Genomic DNA, 16,796 nt, shown 5'->3' on the forward strand with positions numbered 1-16,796 from the left:
ATTGTCCTAAATTCGCACCTTCAAAAGCCCCAGCGCTTGAAATCTCGACTCCCGACATGCTGCAGATATCTGCAAGTCCAACTTCCACATTACCGAAGTTTGGAACAGCGAACGGAGAGAAGTTGCGAGACCAACCCAATTCACAGTCCCTCCCAATACCAACACACCACCCGGAGCAGAACTATCTCCTGAAGGAATGGGTGAAGCTCAATCGCTTGCTGACTGGGGTGGGCCGTTTCAACAGCAACATGTTTCAATGGGGCCTCACCAACTCACCATCTTGTGCATGTGCCTCAGAATCTCAGACTGCAAAACACATGAGGGACCAAAAACTACGAGACATGATTGCAGCTAAGGACACTCCAGAACTTTTATTTCCTCGATTTCCGTGTCACATGCAGGTGGTGGAAAGGTGCGTCAAGTTGGTGACGGAAGCTTCAGCGGCGGTGTGCGGGGTTAATTCGCGAGATGGATTTATACGCTCACGCATTGAATCACGACAAGAAATGCCCAAGTTCGAATCGAAACGTGACTATTTCATCTAAAGCGAGGAAGTTTGATACATATTATCATTTCCATTGCATTGCAATAAATCTCTATGCTAACCTCAAATTCAAATACATTTGCATGTATTTTTGTATTTTAGCGTTTTTTGTCGATAAGTAATGGCCTGGTTGCAGATGAAAAGTTTGTTCGATCGAAATATACTTTTAGCACAGTTTTCTATACACCCAATGGCAAGTTTTGGCTGCCCAAACTAAGCAAAATGAGGAAAAAAGTTTTACACCCTCCTAAATTGATCCACCCGAATGTAGAAGGAAATAGTAAATTTTCAAGTGGCTGGTGGCAGATCAAAAATTTGTTCAATCGAAATAAACTTTTTACACAGTGTTCTATTCACCCAATGGCAAGTTTTCCAACCCCAAGCTAAGCAAAATGAGGAAAAAAATGTTTTACCCACCTAAATCGATCCACCCTATTGTGGAGGTATGTTATCGACTCTTCACAAACGGCCTCTGGGTTTCCTGATGTACATTTCCAAGACATCATTGTATGCTTAAAAGTGGACACGAAAGTTAGTTTCCATATTCTCATTCCACTTCAGTTACCAAGTATTGCCATGCCTTCGTCAAAAATAGCAATTGGTATCAGTACAATGTTATACGCCTAATCGTTGTAGTGATGTTATTCACATTGATAAGATTCCGGCAACCAAACAGAATTGCCGTTGTTGCTTTGAGGTGAATGTAGATCCTTATCAACCATCAGGTAACGAAACCCTTGAAGGCGAAAAGTGCTGGAGCTGTTCCAACTTGGTCATCGTCTACAAAGGTCACCCCAACAAGGCAGCGACCTTTCCTCCAAACCACCCCTACAATTTCCCCCAATACGTTGGTAGCAACTCGTCGTCCTCATTCAGCAGCATCTACAACGTCCAGGTCGTCAGCTGGAACAGGTCGGATAACTCCGGATCGCCAGGTACATCCATGTTTTTATAGTGTTGAACTGTTTTATTCGCATCAGTAGCTCACGGTACAAAAGATTGACACGGTGAGAGAGTACAAACAAACATAGCCAGGTCGAAGACTTTCAGAAACCGGCCTGCCACACCCCGCGGCGGCAGGGAGCGGCGTGATTTACGGGGTGACGATGCACCCGGAGGGTTAAGTCCACCAGCTTAGGTCGCGGGGGCCAGGCTGGGGAGTCGAGGTACCTGTGGAGGGAGAGTGTGGATCGAAACACTATATGGCCCGTCCGTAAATTTAGAATGGCGGAGCGGGCCAGGGAGACAGGCTCTTTCTGCATAGCCCAGAATGAAGCCCTGCGACGGACCGGGCGACCCGTCGCGTGTGGACGCTGGAACCGGCAGTAATTGACCGCCGGGCAGCGCCCACGTCTCCTTCACGCGTCCTCGCGCAGGTACTTTGACTCTTATACCCGGTCTGCCAGTAGGCAGAGCGGATAAAATTGGGGTCTCCCACGAGGAAGAGAGTCGAACCATTTAAGGATAATTTGGCTCTCGTGGCAGACGAATATTCAATAAAAATGTGGAGCAGAGGCTCGATGAATCAATATACTGTAATAAAAAAAAAATCACTGGAGAAGAGTAAGCTTTCGTTCGGTGAGCACGGATGTGCACTGGCCAGACGTTGAGGCAGGTTCGCCCAGCTGGGTCGGGGAGGCTAGCGATCGAAACCAGAGGCACTGATAGGCTACATTACCGGTAAAAATAGAAAATTGGGGTAGAAGTTTTGAGGCTGCATCGAGTTGATCAGGGGATCGTGTTGATCAATGCATTGAAAGCGGAGCGATGTTGATCCGAGCGGGCAAGAACAGCGTTACAAGGCGAAAGCGGCGTATGACAGTTCGAAACAATTGATTGATTAGTACATAGAGAATCTAGTGATGATTGAAATTGCTTAATTGCTATTAAACCAGTTTCAAGTCACAATGTACATGAGGGATACTGATAAAATTTTTATTTCGATTTTTTGGCTAAATGCATTTTATATCTATTGGAAATGATAGCTGAGACCTGAGAGAAACTAACTTGCCAAAATGTGGTGGCTAAATCTCAAATCACTGCAAATTCCTGGTTTTTTAAAAAGATCTCAAACTTTTCTTTGTTATTAGTGTTGCCAGATGCTCTCCGGATTTCCATCTTAAAAGCCAAAATCTATAATAACTTTGCATGATAACAGTGGCACAAAAAAATCCCAAACTGATCAAGACGACCATTCAACTACTGCTGAGATTATCAACTCGTACTCACGGCGGTCAAGCGTATCACATCAACTGCATTGAAGCTTGGAGATCGGCAGTTGATGTGCTTGTGTGTATTTTTAATGCTGTTAACATCTTGATCTTCCGGTTTGTAATTCAAACTTTTTCGTTAAAGTTGTTTTAGCTGCTGCAACTAACTACAAGTTTATATTTTCTTTAGTCAACCACCAGCAGTGTGGGAAGGATGTCAAGCTTGAAGAATGTTCAAGGAAGGATTGGCTCCTTGGATAACGCTAAGCATACCCCCGGGGGTGGCAAGGTGCTATACCAAGCAAATTAATGGCACAATTACGGTAGCACCCAGAAAGCAAATCAGTCGTTTTTTTCGCATTGGTTTAATGTCTGCAGACGTTGAATCAATGTAAAACACGACTGATTTGTTGTCTGGGCATGTTATCGTAGAGCATATCTAACATTAAAAGATCGAATATTTCAAGTTTTACCTGACGCCACTTTTAGCCCTGTTTCCTAAAACTGTCCTTGTTTTCTGATGCTCCAACTAGCTGCAGTAAGTTGGGGTATACCAACAGAAAGCTGAGTAATGTTTGAAATTGTAGATTTATCAAACATAAATACCATTTAGATCAAGATTCGAAGTGAAAAGAAAGACTACAGCAACGTAACGTCAAAGTGCGGCTCCACAGATAACGTTACGTACACGCCTGGAGGTGGGAAGGTGAGCTGGGTTGGAACATGCTTGTATTGTCGAGTACTGGATGTATTACAATCTCTCTCTTTCTCTCTCTCTCTCTCTCTCACTCTCTCTCTCTCTCTCTAACCTTCCGATATTTCGAGATGACGATAAGGTTTCTTTGGAGCAACATGGAGAGAGTATTGGAATCGCTATAAAAACATCTTTGATTTAAAACAGCGATTCTCAATCGGAGGTCCGCGTACCCCCAAAGGGTTTTTAGAGTGTCCAAAAAAGTTTTCGAATTTGCAGCATGATAAATTACGACGTATTTACAAATTAATTATGCTTTATTTGTGTATTGTGACAGTACAGTGACTCTCAATATGTGCGTCGAGACGCCTTGGTGTGTTGTTTGAAGTTTCAAAAGGCGTCGCACAAAGGATCGGTTTCCTAATTAAAAAAAAATCATATAAAAGAGTTCGATTTTTATTAGGCTATGTATGTTCAACTTAACTTTTTTGAGACAGCAGATTGTTGATCAATGCAAACGTTAGTCTGCAGCCTATCAGCACTTACAGTTTTGCCATGACTGTGATTACAACGAAGTATTGATTACAAATGAAAAAGAGAGAATTTTTTATGAAGGTCGCAAACATTTTGTTAATTTTCAGTAAAAGTTATAGAAAACCATTAAATCGGCATATACGTGGCTGATTCTTGAACCTATGTACCAAAATATAGCTTATAACATAACTTGGACTCAACATTATCAATCATCACAAGTGCGTCCTGAGTTCAGCGTCGGTGTTCTAAGTGTGTCGCTTCGAAACTTATGAAACATTTGTTCTCGTTAACAGACGCGATGTACCAAAATTTCAATAAATTTTTTTTGGGTCTGTGACACCTTCGGGGGCACCAAAAAAGGAGTCCGCCATGACAAAAAGGTTGAGAACCACTGATTTAAAACGTTGGTGCTTGTGGTTTTGGTCGAGACTAGTTGGAGGCTTGCAACAAAGGCCCCTATACCCATCTTGTGTGGTTTTGATTCTCTGTTACCTCATTCAGGTAAAAATCGAAAGCAGGAAACTGGACTTTTCAAACGTCAGCTCGAAATGCGGCTCCAAGGACAACTTCAAGCACGTACCCAGCGGTGGGAAGGTACGTACGCCAACGTCGCTCCATGCAATTTTCCATGTTCAACAACGAATATTTTTTGTTGCAGCCAGACTTAAACACATTTGTTGACTTTTTACATCAAAACAATTACTCTCTAATATTACATAAACAGTCTTCGAAATTAGCCTCGGCAATCGGCAATTGCCGAGGCAGATGCATAAATGGCACATTAGCCTCGGCAATAAAAATGCCGAGGCCACACGAGCGCTTGTAAGGACCACAAGATTACAAAAATAACCCTAATTTTCTTAGACCACACCAGACTAGGAGGTTGATTCAATCTTACTATTGCTTGATGTTTTTATTTGGGTTACTTTCTACTTCGCCGGCGCTTAGACACGTGCCCAGCTGGGAGAATTGAATCTTTTATAGAAATATCACCCTATTTGCATTGATTCAACGCCAGTAGACGTCAAATTATTGTAAGCGTTTACTCCGTATCGCGCTTCGCCTTCCGTTATCTCCTCCAGCTGTATCAGAAACGATCGCGCCGCTTTTACAACGAACCACACAACATCAACAGACGTCTAATACATGTAAGTAATAGGTTAACGCGTTAACCTTTAGAGTGAGCTTTGTTAATTGCGGTTTGTGATAGATGTCTGGTTGCGTAACAACAGGTGCAATTTTATGCGTTGACAATGCTCATGTGAACTATAAAAAAAGTTGCAACCTTATAAATACTGGCTTAATTGTTACGCAAGAGTTATTCTTTCATCGAATGCTTGTTCTTTACCAGTGTCATTGCCAATATAAATCATGGTAAAGGAAGATACAGTTAAAAAGTGGAATTTACCTGCCATAGGTTATGAAACAGAGGAGACAGGAGGAAAAGTTAGTGTAGTAGTTTGCAAAATTTGTAAAGAATTTTATGACGGAAACAAATCGGATTTAGAAAAGCTACGGGGCCCAGTTAAAAAAGTAGTACAAAATTGGATAAATGGTACTTCGGCAGTAAAGAAAAGTAATGCTTCCGATCATATGACATCGCGCGTTCATGAACGGGCAGTTTTGCGTCTTCAAGCTTAAGCTTCAAGCGTCTTAAAAAATGCAGTCGTTGTCGTCGTCATTTCTTATTGGGCATTGTTGTTACGCAATACAACCGGTCGGGAAAATTAAATCGATTTGTGCTGACTCGAACGTTGAATCAACCCAGAATTAACATACTCCCCCCCCCCCCCCCCGTGAGTTATTTAACATGAATTATCGTAACAGCGTGCGTATCGCGTTGCTCGCTTTATCGCTACTTTTGGTATTATTACATCACAACAAATCAAACAATGCGGTCTTGTTAGACTACCCTATTATATTTTTCGCTTCTCGTTTTACATGTTGTGGTAGCCTACAATTTTTTCGTAATAAACGTTCACAGCAATTGCCGAGGCAATTTCAACTTTTGCCGTTTGGCCTCGGCAACGTTTTTGCCGAAGTAAAAATATGCTAATTTCGAAGACTGCATAAAACTATATTTGATGTAATTCGCTCTGCTTGGCTTTTTGCTTGGCATTGACCACTTTTAATAGTATTCATTGTTTTTTTTTACTTTTTAATAGTTGACTTATATACTGTAAGTCAGCTTGCATTTCCAAGCGGGCCCGTCTCTTGCATCATGCGCCAATTGGACACATGCTTGTAAGCACAAACCCTTTTTTACAAAGTTTAATTAAATATCCCGAATGATTAAAGATCTAGATTAAGTGATCTGGATTAAGGTTAAAATGAGGAAGTCGTGTCACTTGCCTATCCATGAACGCCATCAAATGCGTAAGGCACTGAGGACTTCTACATGTAATTTCTCGATTGCTGGACGTTTCAGAGTTAATTACGTTTTGTGATGCGATGCTTTTATGAACTTTTTTACTAATTTCAGGTTAAAATTGAGAGCAAGAAGTTAGATTTCTCTCACGTCAGTTCCAAGTGTGGCTCGAAAGATAACGTGCATCATACGCCATCTGGTGGTAAGGTCAGTGCTTGCTTCGTTCTGGTTTGTTACTTCTTGTATTGTTAGGTGAAGCCTGGATGGCTAAGGTGAAGCCTGCATGTGGTGTTATACGGTATGCGTTTTTGTTCAGGTTAAAATTGAACACAGGAAGCTGAACTTTGGTAATGTGAAGTCCAAGTGTGGCTCCAAGGATAACATCACGTACACCCCTGGTGGTGGGAAGGTATGGTCAGTAATAAATATGGGTCCAGTACGTAAGAGGCCACAGTTCAGTAGCAACCAGTGATTATAGTTTACCGGTTTTTGTAACAACCAGCATCACCCGATGTTGTGAAGGCAGCAACGTTTTATTTTATTGCAATGTTAAGTTATGTTTCGCACAAGGACAGTCCCTGCCAGCAAAAATACATCTTTTTTAAATTAAATCAATGTCTGCAGATGTTAAATCAACGTAGAACGGACTGCTTAGTTAGTTGGGGAGCCTTGTGCGTTTGACGAACCCCATTAAGCTAGTACACTAGTACAGCGCAACATCTGTAAAATCTAAACGTTTCCTTTGAGAGTTGTAGCTTCTTAAGAGCTATATGGTGCATTTTCAGGTTAAAATCGAGGAAAGAAAACTAGATCTAAGCAAAGTATCATCAAAGTGCGGCTCGACGCAAAACGTTCATCACGAACCCAAAGGAGGAAAGGTAACTTACGTTTTTGCTTCATTTTGATTTTCACTCAAGAATTATGTTCAAAAATAAGTAAAAAAATGTCGCCTGCGATACTCAGCAATTAGCGTTCCAGTGGGCACTTGGGTAGTGCAGACCATTCAGACCTGGAAACACTGTAAACTCACAGTCGCGTGGTAAGAAAAGCGAAGTACCATTTTTCATCTTGTACCGCTGTTAAACCCGTCATATGGAACGCCATTGAACATACACTTGCTGTTACGAAAAAAACACAATCGATATTTGTACAATACGTTTTTTCCCAAATAAATAGGACATGACGACTTATTGGTTGCTTCTTTGTGACTCAGGAGGCTTTGTTGAACTTTGGGTAGTGTATGTTGGCGATATTTTCTATATTACTTCCCCAATTTTTTATGCAAGGATTTCATACCTCAGCATCATAGTGAATGACTTAATTACGTTCAGGTTCAAATTCCTCTGCGGAAGTTGCTTGACTTCACTCAAGTCACTTCTAAAATAAAAAGCCTTGAAAATGTTCGTCACGCCCCTGGCGGGGGAAAGGTAGCTTTGTGTATGCACTAACGGCCACTAAACCTCGTGGTATGTTCTAACTGTAAAGTACACTCCATTAACCTTTCCTTGCTATCCTGGTTGCGGGCTGTGGAGTGTGGATGATGTACAAGGACAGTTTGTACTTTCTGCTTTGGAGCTGCAAAGTATAAACGTTCCTTTTGAATCGGTGTTGGGATGTAATGGCGGTGGCCGACGTTTTCAACCATGTAGCATCCACTGGTCATTTTTCTATGATACCACAGCCAATAAACGGTGTTGTGCACTAACATAGATTTTACATAACCAAGCATCGAACAAATGTGATATATTTGTTAAAATGTTAAATGGAAACACATTAATGTTTATTGTTGCAACAGAAAAGCACCAACCCCCACGCTTAATAGTTTAGATATAGTGAAGAAGGGGGCGTTCTTCCTGGCTGTCAGTACAAGGCTGATGGCCGAGATGCCGAGAAACATAATGTATAGTTAAGATATAGTTGAATGTTGCTTTATTCATACTGCCCCCATTCATTCTTGTTATGTTGAGCCAATGCTATAAGGAGGAAGAATTTTGGTGATTGTGATGCATTTTTAGATGTATTTGTTTAAATTACTTCGTTGTGGGACAAAACTTGGGGTCCAGTTTTTATGTACTACGCGTGTCGCTGTTTGTATTTGTGTGGCTTTGTCACTGGTCAGGTTTCTAGAGAAAGTAAAGTCTAAGAATCGGCATAAAACTAAAAAAAATCCTTGCGATGATTGTCTAAAAATGGACATTTTATTGTCTCTTCATGTCACAACTACTCAGATAGCAAAATCCGTCATTTTTACATTGACTCAACGGGAAAATGACAGGTTTTGCTGTCAGGTCAAGGGAACTTTTTGCTTGGAGCGAACGTTTAATCGACAGAATCGTGTATTGAACATTTAAATGTACAAATAGTTTAATCTTTTAAAATTAAATTCCAACCTTTCTATTGCCAGCCCTTGGCGAAATATAAACCATGACGACACGACGACTCTACTGAACAACGAGGTCTTGTCAAGTCATGTGTGGCATCTTCATGGCGACAGTTGAACTTGGTCATCTCCTTTTTTTCGTACGGTTGTACAATGTAGTACGGTTGTACAATGTTGTACAATGTTAGTGATCTTAGGGTATATGCTTTGAGGAAAAGAGCACGTTTGAAAAAAAAAAAAAACTTTATTGAATTTGAAAAATTTTTGACGAAATGTTAGCAAACGGTTTTCTTTCGGTTTGCGCAATGTTATCAAACTTGCTTTTGGCATGACTGCTCTTACCAAGAACAAGTTGCTACGGCTAATCTGCAAACTATTTTGTGAAGGTGAAAATATTTTCCAAGAATCCAAACTTCAGTCAAGTCTCTTCAAAGATTGGTAGCAAGGATAATCTCAACCACACCCCAGGGGGAGGGAAGGTAAGAAGCACATTCAGTTTCTTGGCTTTATTTTTCAGTAAGAAGAAAGCTAAATTGAAAACGGAAAAGTGTTTTGGAATCGATTTGTTGTTTCGGTCAGTTTTCATCAATTGTAAAAAAAAAACACCAAACTATGTATCATGGCTGTTGTTATTTTACTAGCTTTTGGCACTTTGATAAAGAACGCGCCGCGAGAGAGTAAAAAGTTTTCTTTTGTGTCGAATAATGTATTATGTAAACAACTCAGCAGCAAACAGACGGCAGTGATGAAATGGCCGATCTAAAAAACCAACCGGTAGTTGGCAACAACGAGCCAACTGCTGAGCTGCCAAACAACGAAGACGTATGTTGCATGTATGACTGTTCCACAGATGTGCTTAGTTGAGAGAATCACGTTGAAAAACGTTATTTTCTACTACAGTGCATAACCGGTGGTACAAAACGCATCTAATCTTGGTTGAAGATGATGGTTTCACTATTTTCTCATTTATCACTTTACTCATTTATCACTTTATTTTGTTGACTCTACCAATCAGAAACATTTTGAATTACAACTTTTTATTTTGTCACAAAGCAACCATGCAATGTCGCTTCTCGGTTAATACTTTTTTTTCATCAAATTTCTCAGCAGACTTCAAAGCTCTGTACTGATATCAAGCAAAATTATGACTTTTTACCATTTGGTTTAACTTCAAGTTATTTCTTCTACAATCTATCTACTACATAGTCTCGTCAGAAGAGTCTGACTCGGGAACTTCCTTATATTGTGGATTTTTCTCTTTCTGGATGTTTATTCTTTCCTTTTACTTTTATTGTGATTATTGATCTAAAGCAAAACTACCATGCACTGTACAGCAATGTGCATATGCAATTGTGCATATGCAGTACATAGGTTGAATAAGATTCTTTTTTGCAATTTTATGGTAGGATCAATTCAATGCTGCAAAGGTGTCTACTTTTCCATCCTTTTAAAGTCTAGCGACGTTGCAACGATATAAAAAGGGCAACTTTTGCTAACTGACTAAAATAAATTATTTTTACTGATTCAAGGTGATTTTAATGCAAAAAAAAAATCATTTTTTTTAGTCTTTAATTCTTATAATTCCATCTGAAGCAAATATTTGCATGTCGGAGATTTTTCTTTCTGGTGATCACTTTGCACTATTTAACGTCTGCACCGTGCAATGATGCCGGGTGCATGGCAAAGCGATTGCAAAATCCACTCTGTCATCATAACAAACTCACCAACACCTAAAAACTATTGTTTTCCTGACAAGAGAAAGCAGTTTGATTCTGGTTTTGACGATTAATTGTTGCACTGTTGGAAGCAAGATAATGTAAAAAAAGTTCGGTAGCTTACCAAGTTATTCGATGCAATACTCAATAGTTATGAAGGATGTGAAGGAAGCAATGCCAAAGCTAATCATCGTCTGCACGGAATTTTTCTCGCGACCCTATTGCAGCTTGCTTGTTTTACAAAGTCCAAACCATAGAAGTGCACTCTTCGCCATGATCTCACCTTTGTCATTTTTATCACTGTTAAGTCTTGCAGGAGCCACCATGATGGTCCAGGTTGCGATGGTGCGATTTTTACATTGTTTTCACGTTTAAAGACAATAACGCGATGAAAATCTCGCAGCTTTGTTGTGGTATTGCAATCTTTGCAAACTTCTAATTAACTTTTATTTTTCAGGTGAAAATTTCGAACAGATCCTTGGACTTTAAAAACGTGACGTCGAAATGCGGCTCTCTTGACAATGCCAGTCACAGACCAGGTACGCCATTCACCCATGTTACATTACATAGTTTCGATGCTTTAAATTCCCAATATTTGGTGACCTTTCTTGTGCAGGTGGAGGGCGTATTGAAATCTTCGATGAAAAGCCAGCGTTCAAGCAAACTGCCCAGTCGAAGGTACGCTTCAACCTCCCCAAACGGCAAAAGCGTCATTTTTACATTGAACCAACGTCTGCAGACGTTGAATCAACGTAAAAATGATGGATTTCGCTGTCTGGGCCTCGTCGTAGCAGTCGTCCATTGTGTTTTGAGAAACACGGACAATTTTCCCTTTTACATCATTCCCACAACAAACAAACGATGTTAAAAGATGAACTTATATTTGTGGACAATTAATCCGTGGTAAATCTCACGTCATTTCCAAACCAAGTATAGCTAGTGGTCATTACGATGTGGCTTGCGTTATTGAATTTGTTGTTCCAACAGGTCGGTTCATTGGACAATTCCCATCATACTCCAGGCGGAGGAGACGTTCAAATTTATGACGAGAAACTTCACTTCACGGAAACGGCTCATTCCAAGGTAGGTGAACAAAAGATAGTAAATCGCGTCATTTTTTTTGTCTGGAAAGGTTTGGTGAGATGGACCAGCAGTTCCCAACACGTTTTTAAGGCAACCCATTTTTAAAAAATATTCAGTTCGGTAAAATCTTGCGACCCAAGCAAATTGTCGTAATATTTTAAAAAGCCTACACTGGACTACAACTAACTTTGAAGATTTTTTTGTAGAGATGCTAAGATTTCTGACGACACTGTACTTAGTTTAACTTCGGTGTACCACATTGTCGCAACTTCCCGTTGAGCTTTACTGGAATGCCAGTTTTTTTATTGCTGTATGTATTGTACTATATTTACCTACAACGAAATAAATCAATCAATCAGGCAGAGTTTTGTGACGTAATTGCCATTTACATCAGAGCTGGTCACGTGTAACATTCCTGCCAGCAATTTCGTTTTCTTTTCAACTTGCTTTTTAAAAAATTTTGTCAACTTTTCATGTAGGTTGGCTCTTTGGAGGGGAATCTCCAGGAGGGATTCCATGCAGACTCATCAAACACTCTCCATTCGGATTTGAACGGGAAGCAACACACCACCCGCATGGATAGCGGCATTCATTCCAATGGTAAGTCGCTTGCAGACGAAACCGGGCTCCGTCAGTTTGTTCTAGTTGCTTTATTGCTGGGCACCAAAAGACTGTTTCGCGGCAGACTGTGTTTTTGGAAAAGTGTTGGAGGCTACGCCAGTATGGTTAGCGAAACAAAGCTTGCTTGCTGCTCTATAGTGAGTACTGAGTAGTCAGGTAGTGCTGACGCCAGGAAGAACGCTCCTGCTCAACACCAAAAGACTGTTGAATAAAGGAATTCGATCGCAGAAGCTTTTTAAGTTTCCTTACGCATACGCGTCATGCTTTTTGTTTTGCTTTTTCTGTAACATTTGTGCAAAAGGCGTTGGTTAGAGTTGCTCATTGGAGAAGGTGCAATATTCTCTCAGGTATATGTTACGTTGAATATCAGTTAGATCTTCACCAATGCTATGATTTACACCAACCTGAATTATTATTTCAGCTTCAGATTCGTGATTGGGATAAAACAACGCTTCGTTGCCACGGTGATGGTCAGCTGGATACTGCACGAGCTTCTTCCTCGTCTCTTCCACAACGAACTATATCCTCGCCTGTAGTCTTAGTCTTTGGATGAGTGGTCGACCCGTTGTTGAATTGCAGTATCAAGATGTAGATCTCGAAATCCTTCTCTTGAAAGAACGATTAAGATGTAACACCAATTCATTGTTGCGTAACTGTGTCACAAAGACGTAAATTTGTTGCAAAAACCGGATAATACATTCTTGAAAGGTAGTACGGTAGTAGTAGTAGTCCATTTTTAATCCGGTGATGTCCCCGTTACCAAGTGTGGCCGGATTCACATCCAAGTGCCGCAATCGCCTTTACACTTTGCCTCCACATCGATCTGTCTTACGCGTCCTCTCTTGTCAAGCCCACCGTACGCATCAGCAATTTATTACCTCTCGACCTCACAATGTTGTCTTGGTATTGACAGTCAAATACAAAAAGTGGTAGCAATGACCTGCAATTGTAGCTAGAATGCTAGATCGTAGTCTGAATGTTCAGTCTAAAAACAATTCTAATGTGGACCAATTTGTCACAATTTTTTCTTATTCTTTGTGTACATACACCAGGGATTCATAGTATAGGGATCGTTAACTCGGCTGGATATCTGACAAGCGGAGTGTAAAAGTGTTGCCACATATTTTTTAATTTTTAGAAAAATATTATTTTGGCATTTTTAAAGTAGTAGTCACCCAAAACTTGCCCGTAAGCAACTATTTTAAAACTAATCTAAAGCTATTTTATTATTCACTTATCAAACTATCATACTTTTTGCAAATTTAACCTCTCTTTCAAAGTTTTATGTAAATTTTTATGAATAAATTCACATTCTTAAATTTAAAAAATATCTAGCAACACTTGTACACTCTGCTGTCAGATATCCAGCCGAGTGGGCGATCCCTGTACTGTGAATCCCTGACATACACCAATACAGAGCGTGCGTTACTGTAACATCGTTTTTGCTGTAACTTTTTTACATTTACATATTTCGCCATGAAATTTTTGCACGAAACCCTTCCCTGATGGAGGTACGTAGTTGTGTGATCTTAGTAGCTCATTTTTGCTCCTCGTAGTTTGAAGAGGATATTTGGAGCTGTAGTATGGTTTCTTGACATGCCCTCGCATTTTACCATTGTTTCCTATGTCTGTGTCGTTGGTGAATAGAGCATAGTAGGCTATGTGTAATGGTAGATGCAGTTTTATTCAAAGCTGCGCTGGACCGAAAGGCTTACTTGACCTTAATAGTATGTTTTCTGCTGCACATGAATTACTTATCCGACAGCCTGCACTCAAGCATTTTTAGTACCGGTATTCGATGATCCTCCAACCTGCGACGATGCAGTGCGTAGTGTCCGTGAATGTTGTCGCTCAATAATTTTCAAATTTTTGTGGAGATTAGCATAATTGTTAAAACAATATCCAAATTAACTGTAATTTCTCTGATTGCTTTATGTGAATTTCCATTTATTCACATGCACACGCGCGTTCAATTAATATGAAATTAACGGGTTTTGCTGTCTGGGTATGTACTATGCTTGCAACCTGCCAATGGACGACTTTGCTGTTTTTCAAGGTGTTTTGGTTACATTGAAACTACTCAGGACTGTTGTTAGTTGATTTTTGGGCGCTTTTCATTGATCGACAATGGTTCACCCAATGTTCGCTGTCCAATTCAACTACAGTTACATCCTTTATTACTTGAATAAACACAATCGCGTCTCGACGCAAAGCTAAAAGAAATCTTTCGATTCTTAGAAATTGTGATGTTGTTGTTGTTGGTCAAATTCCAATGTTTAGGCAAATTAATTTCTTCGATAATAATTCTTCCTCTGTTTCACCTCGTGTTGAAAATTCTCAGCCAATGAAGTGTTTCAATGTGTAATGCATTGCTGTATCTTTGATCCTACATGTCGCCCATGTACACGATGCTTTCAGATGACATAACCCTTTCAACATTGAGGTCCATCACACAGTGTGTCGTGACAAATGTGGTGTTGTATCTAAACCAACTTGAAAAAATCCGTTGTTTTTACATTAAAAGGACGGATTTAGCTATGGTAACCGCTTTAACATGACAATTGACAAACTTCTGCCACAGCCATTGAAACCTCAGACCAATCATAAGCTACGTTCTTCGTGACGTAAAACGGGCGAAAAGAAGATGATGCAATGCAAATCAAGTGATGGATTCTCTGTCAGCTGCTTGGCTTAGGGCCCTACCAGTAGGCTACTATTTTTTCTTCTGTAGCTACCAAATATAGCTCAAGACAAGATTAACTCTCTGGCTGAGTGCTAGAAAGGTCACAATTGGACGGTAGCCTCTCTCATAACATGTTCTGATTGGTTGGCGGTGTCATTGGCATTGGGGTCTGACAGAATTTCTTCGTGTTAAAGTGGCTTCCATCTACAATGGCTGCGTATCATTGGGTAGCGTTTATTGGCATTGGGGTCTGACAGAATTTCTTCATGTTAAAGTGGCTTCCATCTACAATGGCTGCGTATCATTGGGTAGCGTTTCCCCATGAAATGTCAACATATTTTGCTCTGTGCTTCCTGTATGCTTTCAGACCACGAACCCCGTTGAAGAAGTCGCTTCTAATTTTTACGGTGGTTTTTACCTTGTTATTTTATGCATTTGCGTTTGTAAATATTAAACAAGAATCTTTGCTTTGTTTGCTTGGTAATTGTAAAATTTAAGGAATTTACTTTGATAGAATCAATGCAGAGAACTTAGGCTACTCATCAGCAACTGCGTTTTGTGCGTAGCAAGAAAACGCGTACTACCAAAATGTTTGATTGTATAGGATAGCTTAGCTGTTAATATCGATAGCTCATTTGGTTAAGCTCTCGGGTTTACAAACGAAGAAACTTCAAGATCAAGCAGCGCTAGTTCGACTCTTGAGCAACGCATTTCGAGGACAGCTCGTTCTCTGTATTAAACCTTTAGGGAACGTTCAAATATTACGTAACTCTTTTGAGGGGGGGTTTATGCAAAGCGTCACATCGGGGAGGAGGGGATTCAAGCAAAACGTTACGTAACGCTTTCGAGTACGGAATGGTAGTTTTTTGTGCTGAATTCGTAGTGAAAAAGCATTACATGGGGGAAGGGGGGTTGAAAAAAACGTTACATGGGGGAGGGGGGGTCAAAAAGGCGTTACATAATATTTGAACGTTCCCTTACACGGATGCCTGAGTGCTCGGCTTGAGTTTGCAGAAAAACGTTTCAGTCCAGTTAGAAGTCAGAAGTTAGCAAAAGGTTTCGGTTATTCATATAAGAAGCACGAGTTGTAAATGCGCACAGGAGCTAACGATGTAACACCTCCTATCTATTGCAATGTCCTGTCCTAAACGAAAACACTCTACACAAGATTTGGTCGAGTGCAACGATGAAGCAAGAGCTTGCGTGGTGCTCTGGACTACAGTGTGTGACACACAATGAAGAGAATCTCATGAATCACGACTTTTTCAAGTAGTCAACACAAATTGGAAACATTAGACCTTCTGAAAGGTGTGGAAATTGTGCATGATGTGATGTTAGAAAATGCTTTTTTGGTCAGTGACACTCACTGTCTTCACAGTTAGGAAAAACTTTCTAGGCTACGGTACCTGAAACAGAATTTCGGTTTCAGTAGAAGGATGCCAAAGTACACATTCAGAAAATATTTTTGACTAAATTTTAAATAAAAACATCAGTAGACCTATTGAAACAGATTTGTTTGTTATGCAAATTACAAAAATTATCCTCACGGAATAAGAAAATCAAAACTCCTTGTAAACAAATGAAAGAACAATTGTGGAACCAACAGAGTGACGAGATTGGGCATAGCCCATCCATTGCTCACGTCCAAGTGAAAAAGATGCAGAAGAACTTTGTGCGTTCTTGCACAGGATGCATCAGAGCCAAGAACGATTGCCTAACATCTTGCTATAGAAGGCTGAAATCCTGGAAAAAGCTTGTTCGACGATGCTCGTAAAAGTAAACCAACAATATCGAAAGAGATCGGATGGTCTACCGATTACGTCATGCTATAAAGAAAAGCCAGCTGAAAAAAGCTCCGGGATCTGATGTCGTAGCCTACATACAAAACCCTCAAGATTCTAGACGACTTTGGTATAAAAAAGTTCACTGAAATCGCGAATGAGATTTATAACAACGGAAAGATT

At 40.2% G+C, this 16,796-nt stretch overlaps 1 protein-coding gene across 4 annotated transcripts in view; it reads left to right on the top strand.

Annotated features, from left to right (window-relative positions):
- Positions 1–15,304, top strand: part of LOC145777741 (uncharacterized) — a 28,721-nt gene extending 13,417 nt beyond the window's left edge. The window contains exons 7-21 of one of the 4 annotated variants that reach the window (XM_082589183.1): positions 1,270–1,479; positions 2,945–3,043; positions 3,368–3,460; positions 4,484–4,576; positions 6,465–6,557; positions 6,667–6,759; positions 7,136–7,228; positions 7,682–7,777; positions 9,117–9,209; positions 9,460–9,552; positions 10,903–10,984; positions 11,062–11,123; positions 11,433–11,528; positions 12,008–12,128; positions 12,571–15,304. In XM_082589183.1, the coding sequence (XP_082445309.1) occupies positions 1,270–1,479; positions 2,945–3,043; positions 3,368–3,460; positions 4,484–4,576; positions 6,465–6,557; positions 6,667–6,759; positions 7,136–7,228; positions 7,682–7,777; positions 9,117–9,209; positions 9,460–9,552; positions 10,903–10,984; positions 11,062–11,123; positions 11,433–11,528; positions 12,008–12,128; positions 12,571–12,584 (1,431 nt within the window). In that variant the 3' untranslated portion in view covers positions 12,585–15,304. The remainder of the gene's footprint in view (positions 1–1,269; positions 1,480–2,944; positions 3,044–3,367; positions 3,461–4,483; positions 4,577–6,464; positions 6,558–6,666; positions 6,760–7,135; positions 7,229–7,681; positions 7,778–9,116; positions 9,210–9,459; positions 9,553–10,902; positions 10,985–11,061; positions 11,124–11,432; positions 11,529–12,007; positions 12,129–12,570) is intronic. The other 3 variants (XM_082589184.1, XM_082589185.1, XM_082589186.1) reach the window with 3 other exon arrangements.
- Positions 15,305–16,796: the final 1,492 nt, after the last annotated feature.

This window comes from Aplidium turbinatum, chromosome 9 (assembly GCF_918807975.1).
Source record: "Aplidium turbinatum chromosome 9, kaAplTurb1.1, whole genome shotgun sequence".
Taxonomy (NCBI): Eukaryota; Metazoa; Chordata; class Ascidiacea; order Aplousobranchia; family Polyclinidae; genus Aplidium; species Aplidium turbinatum.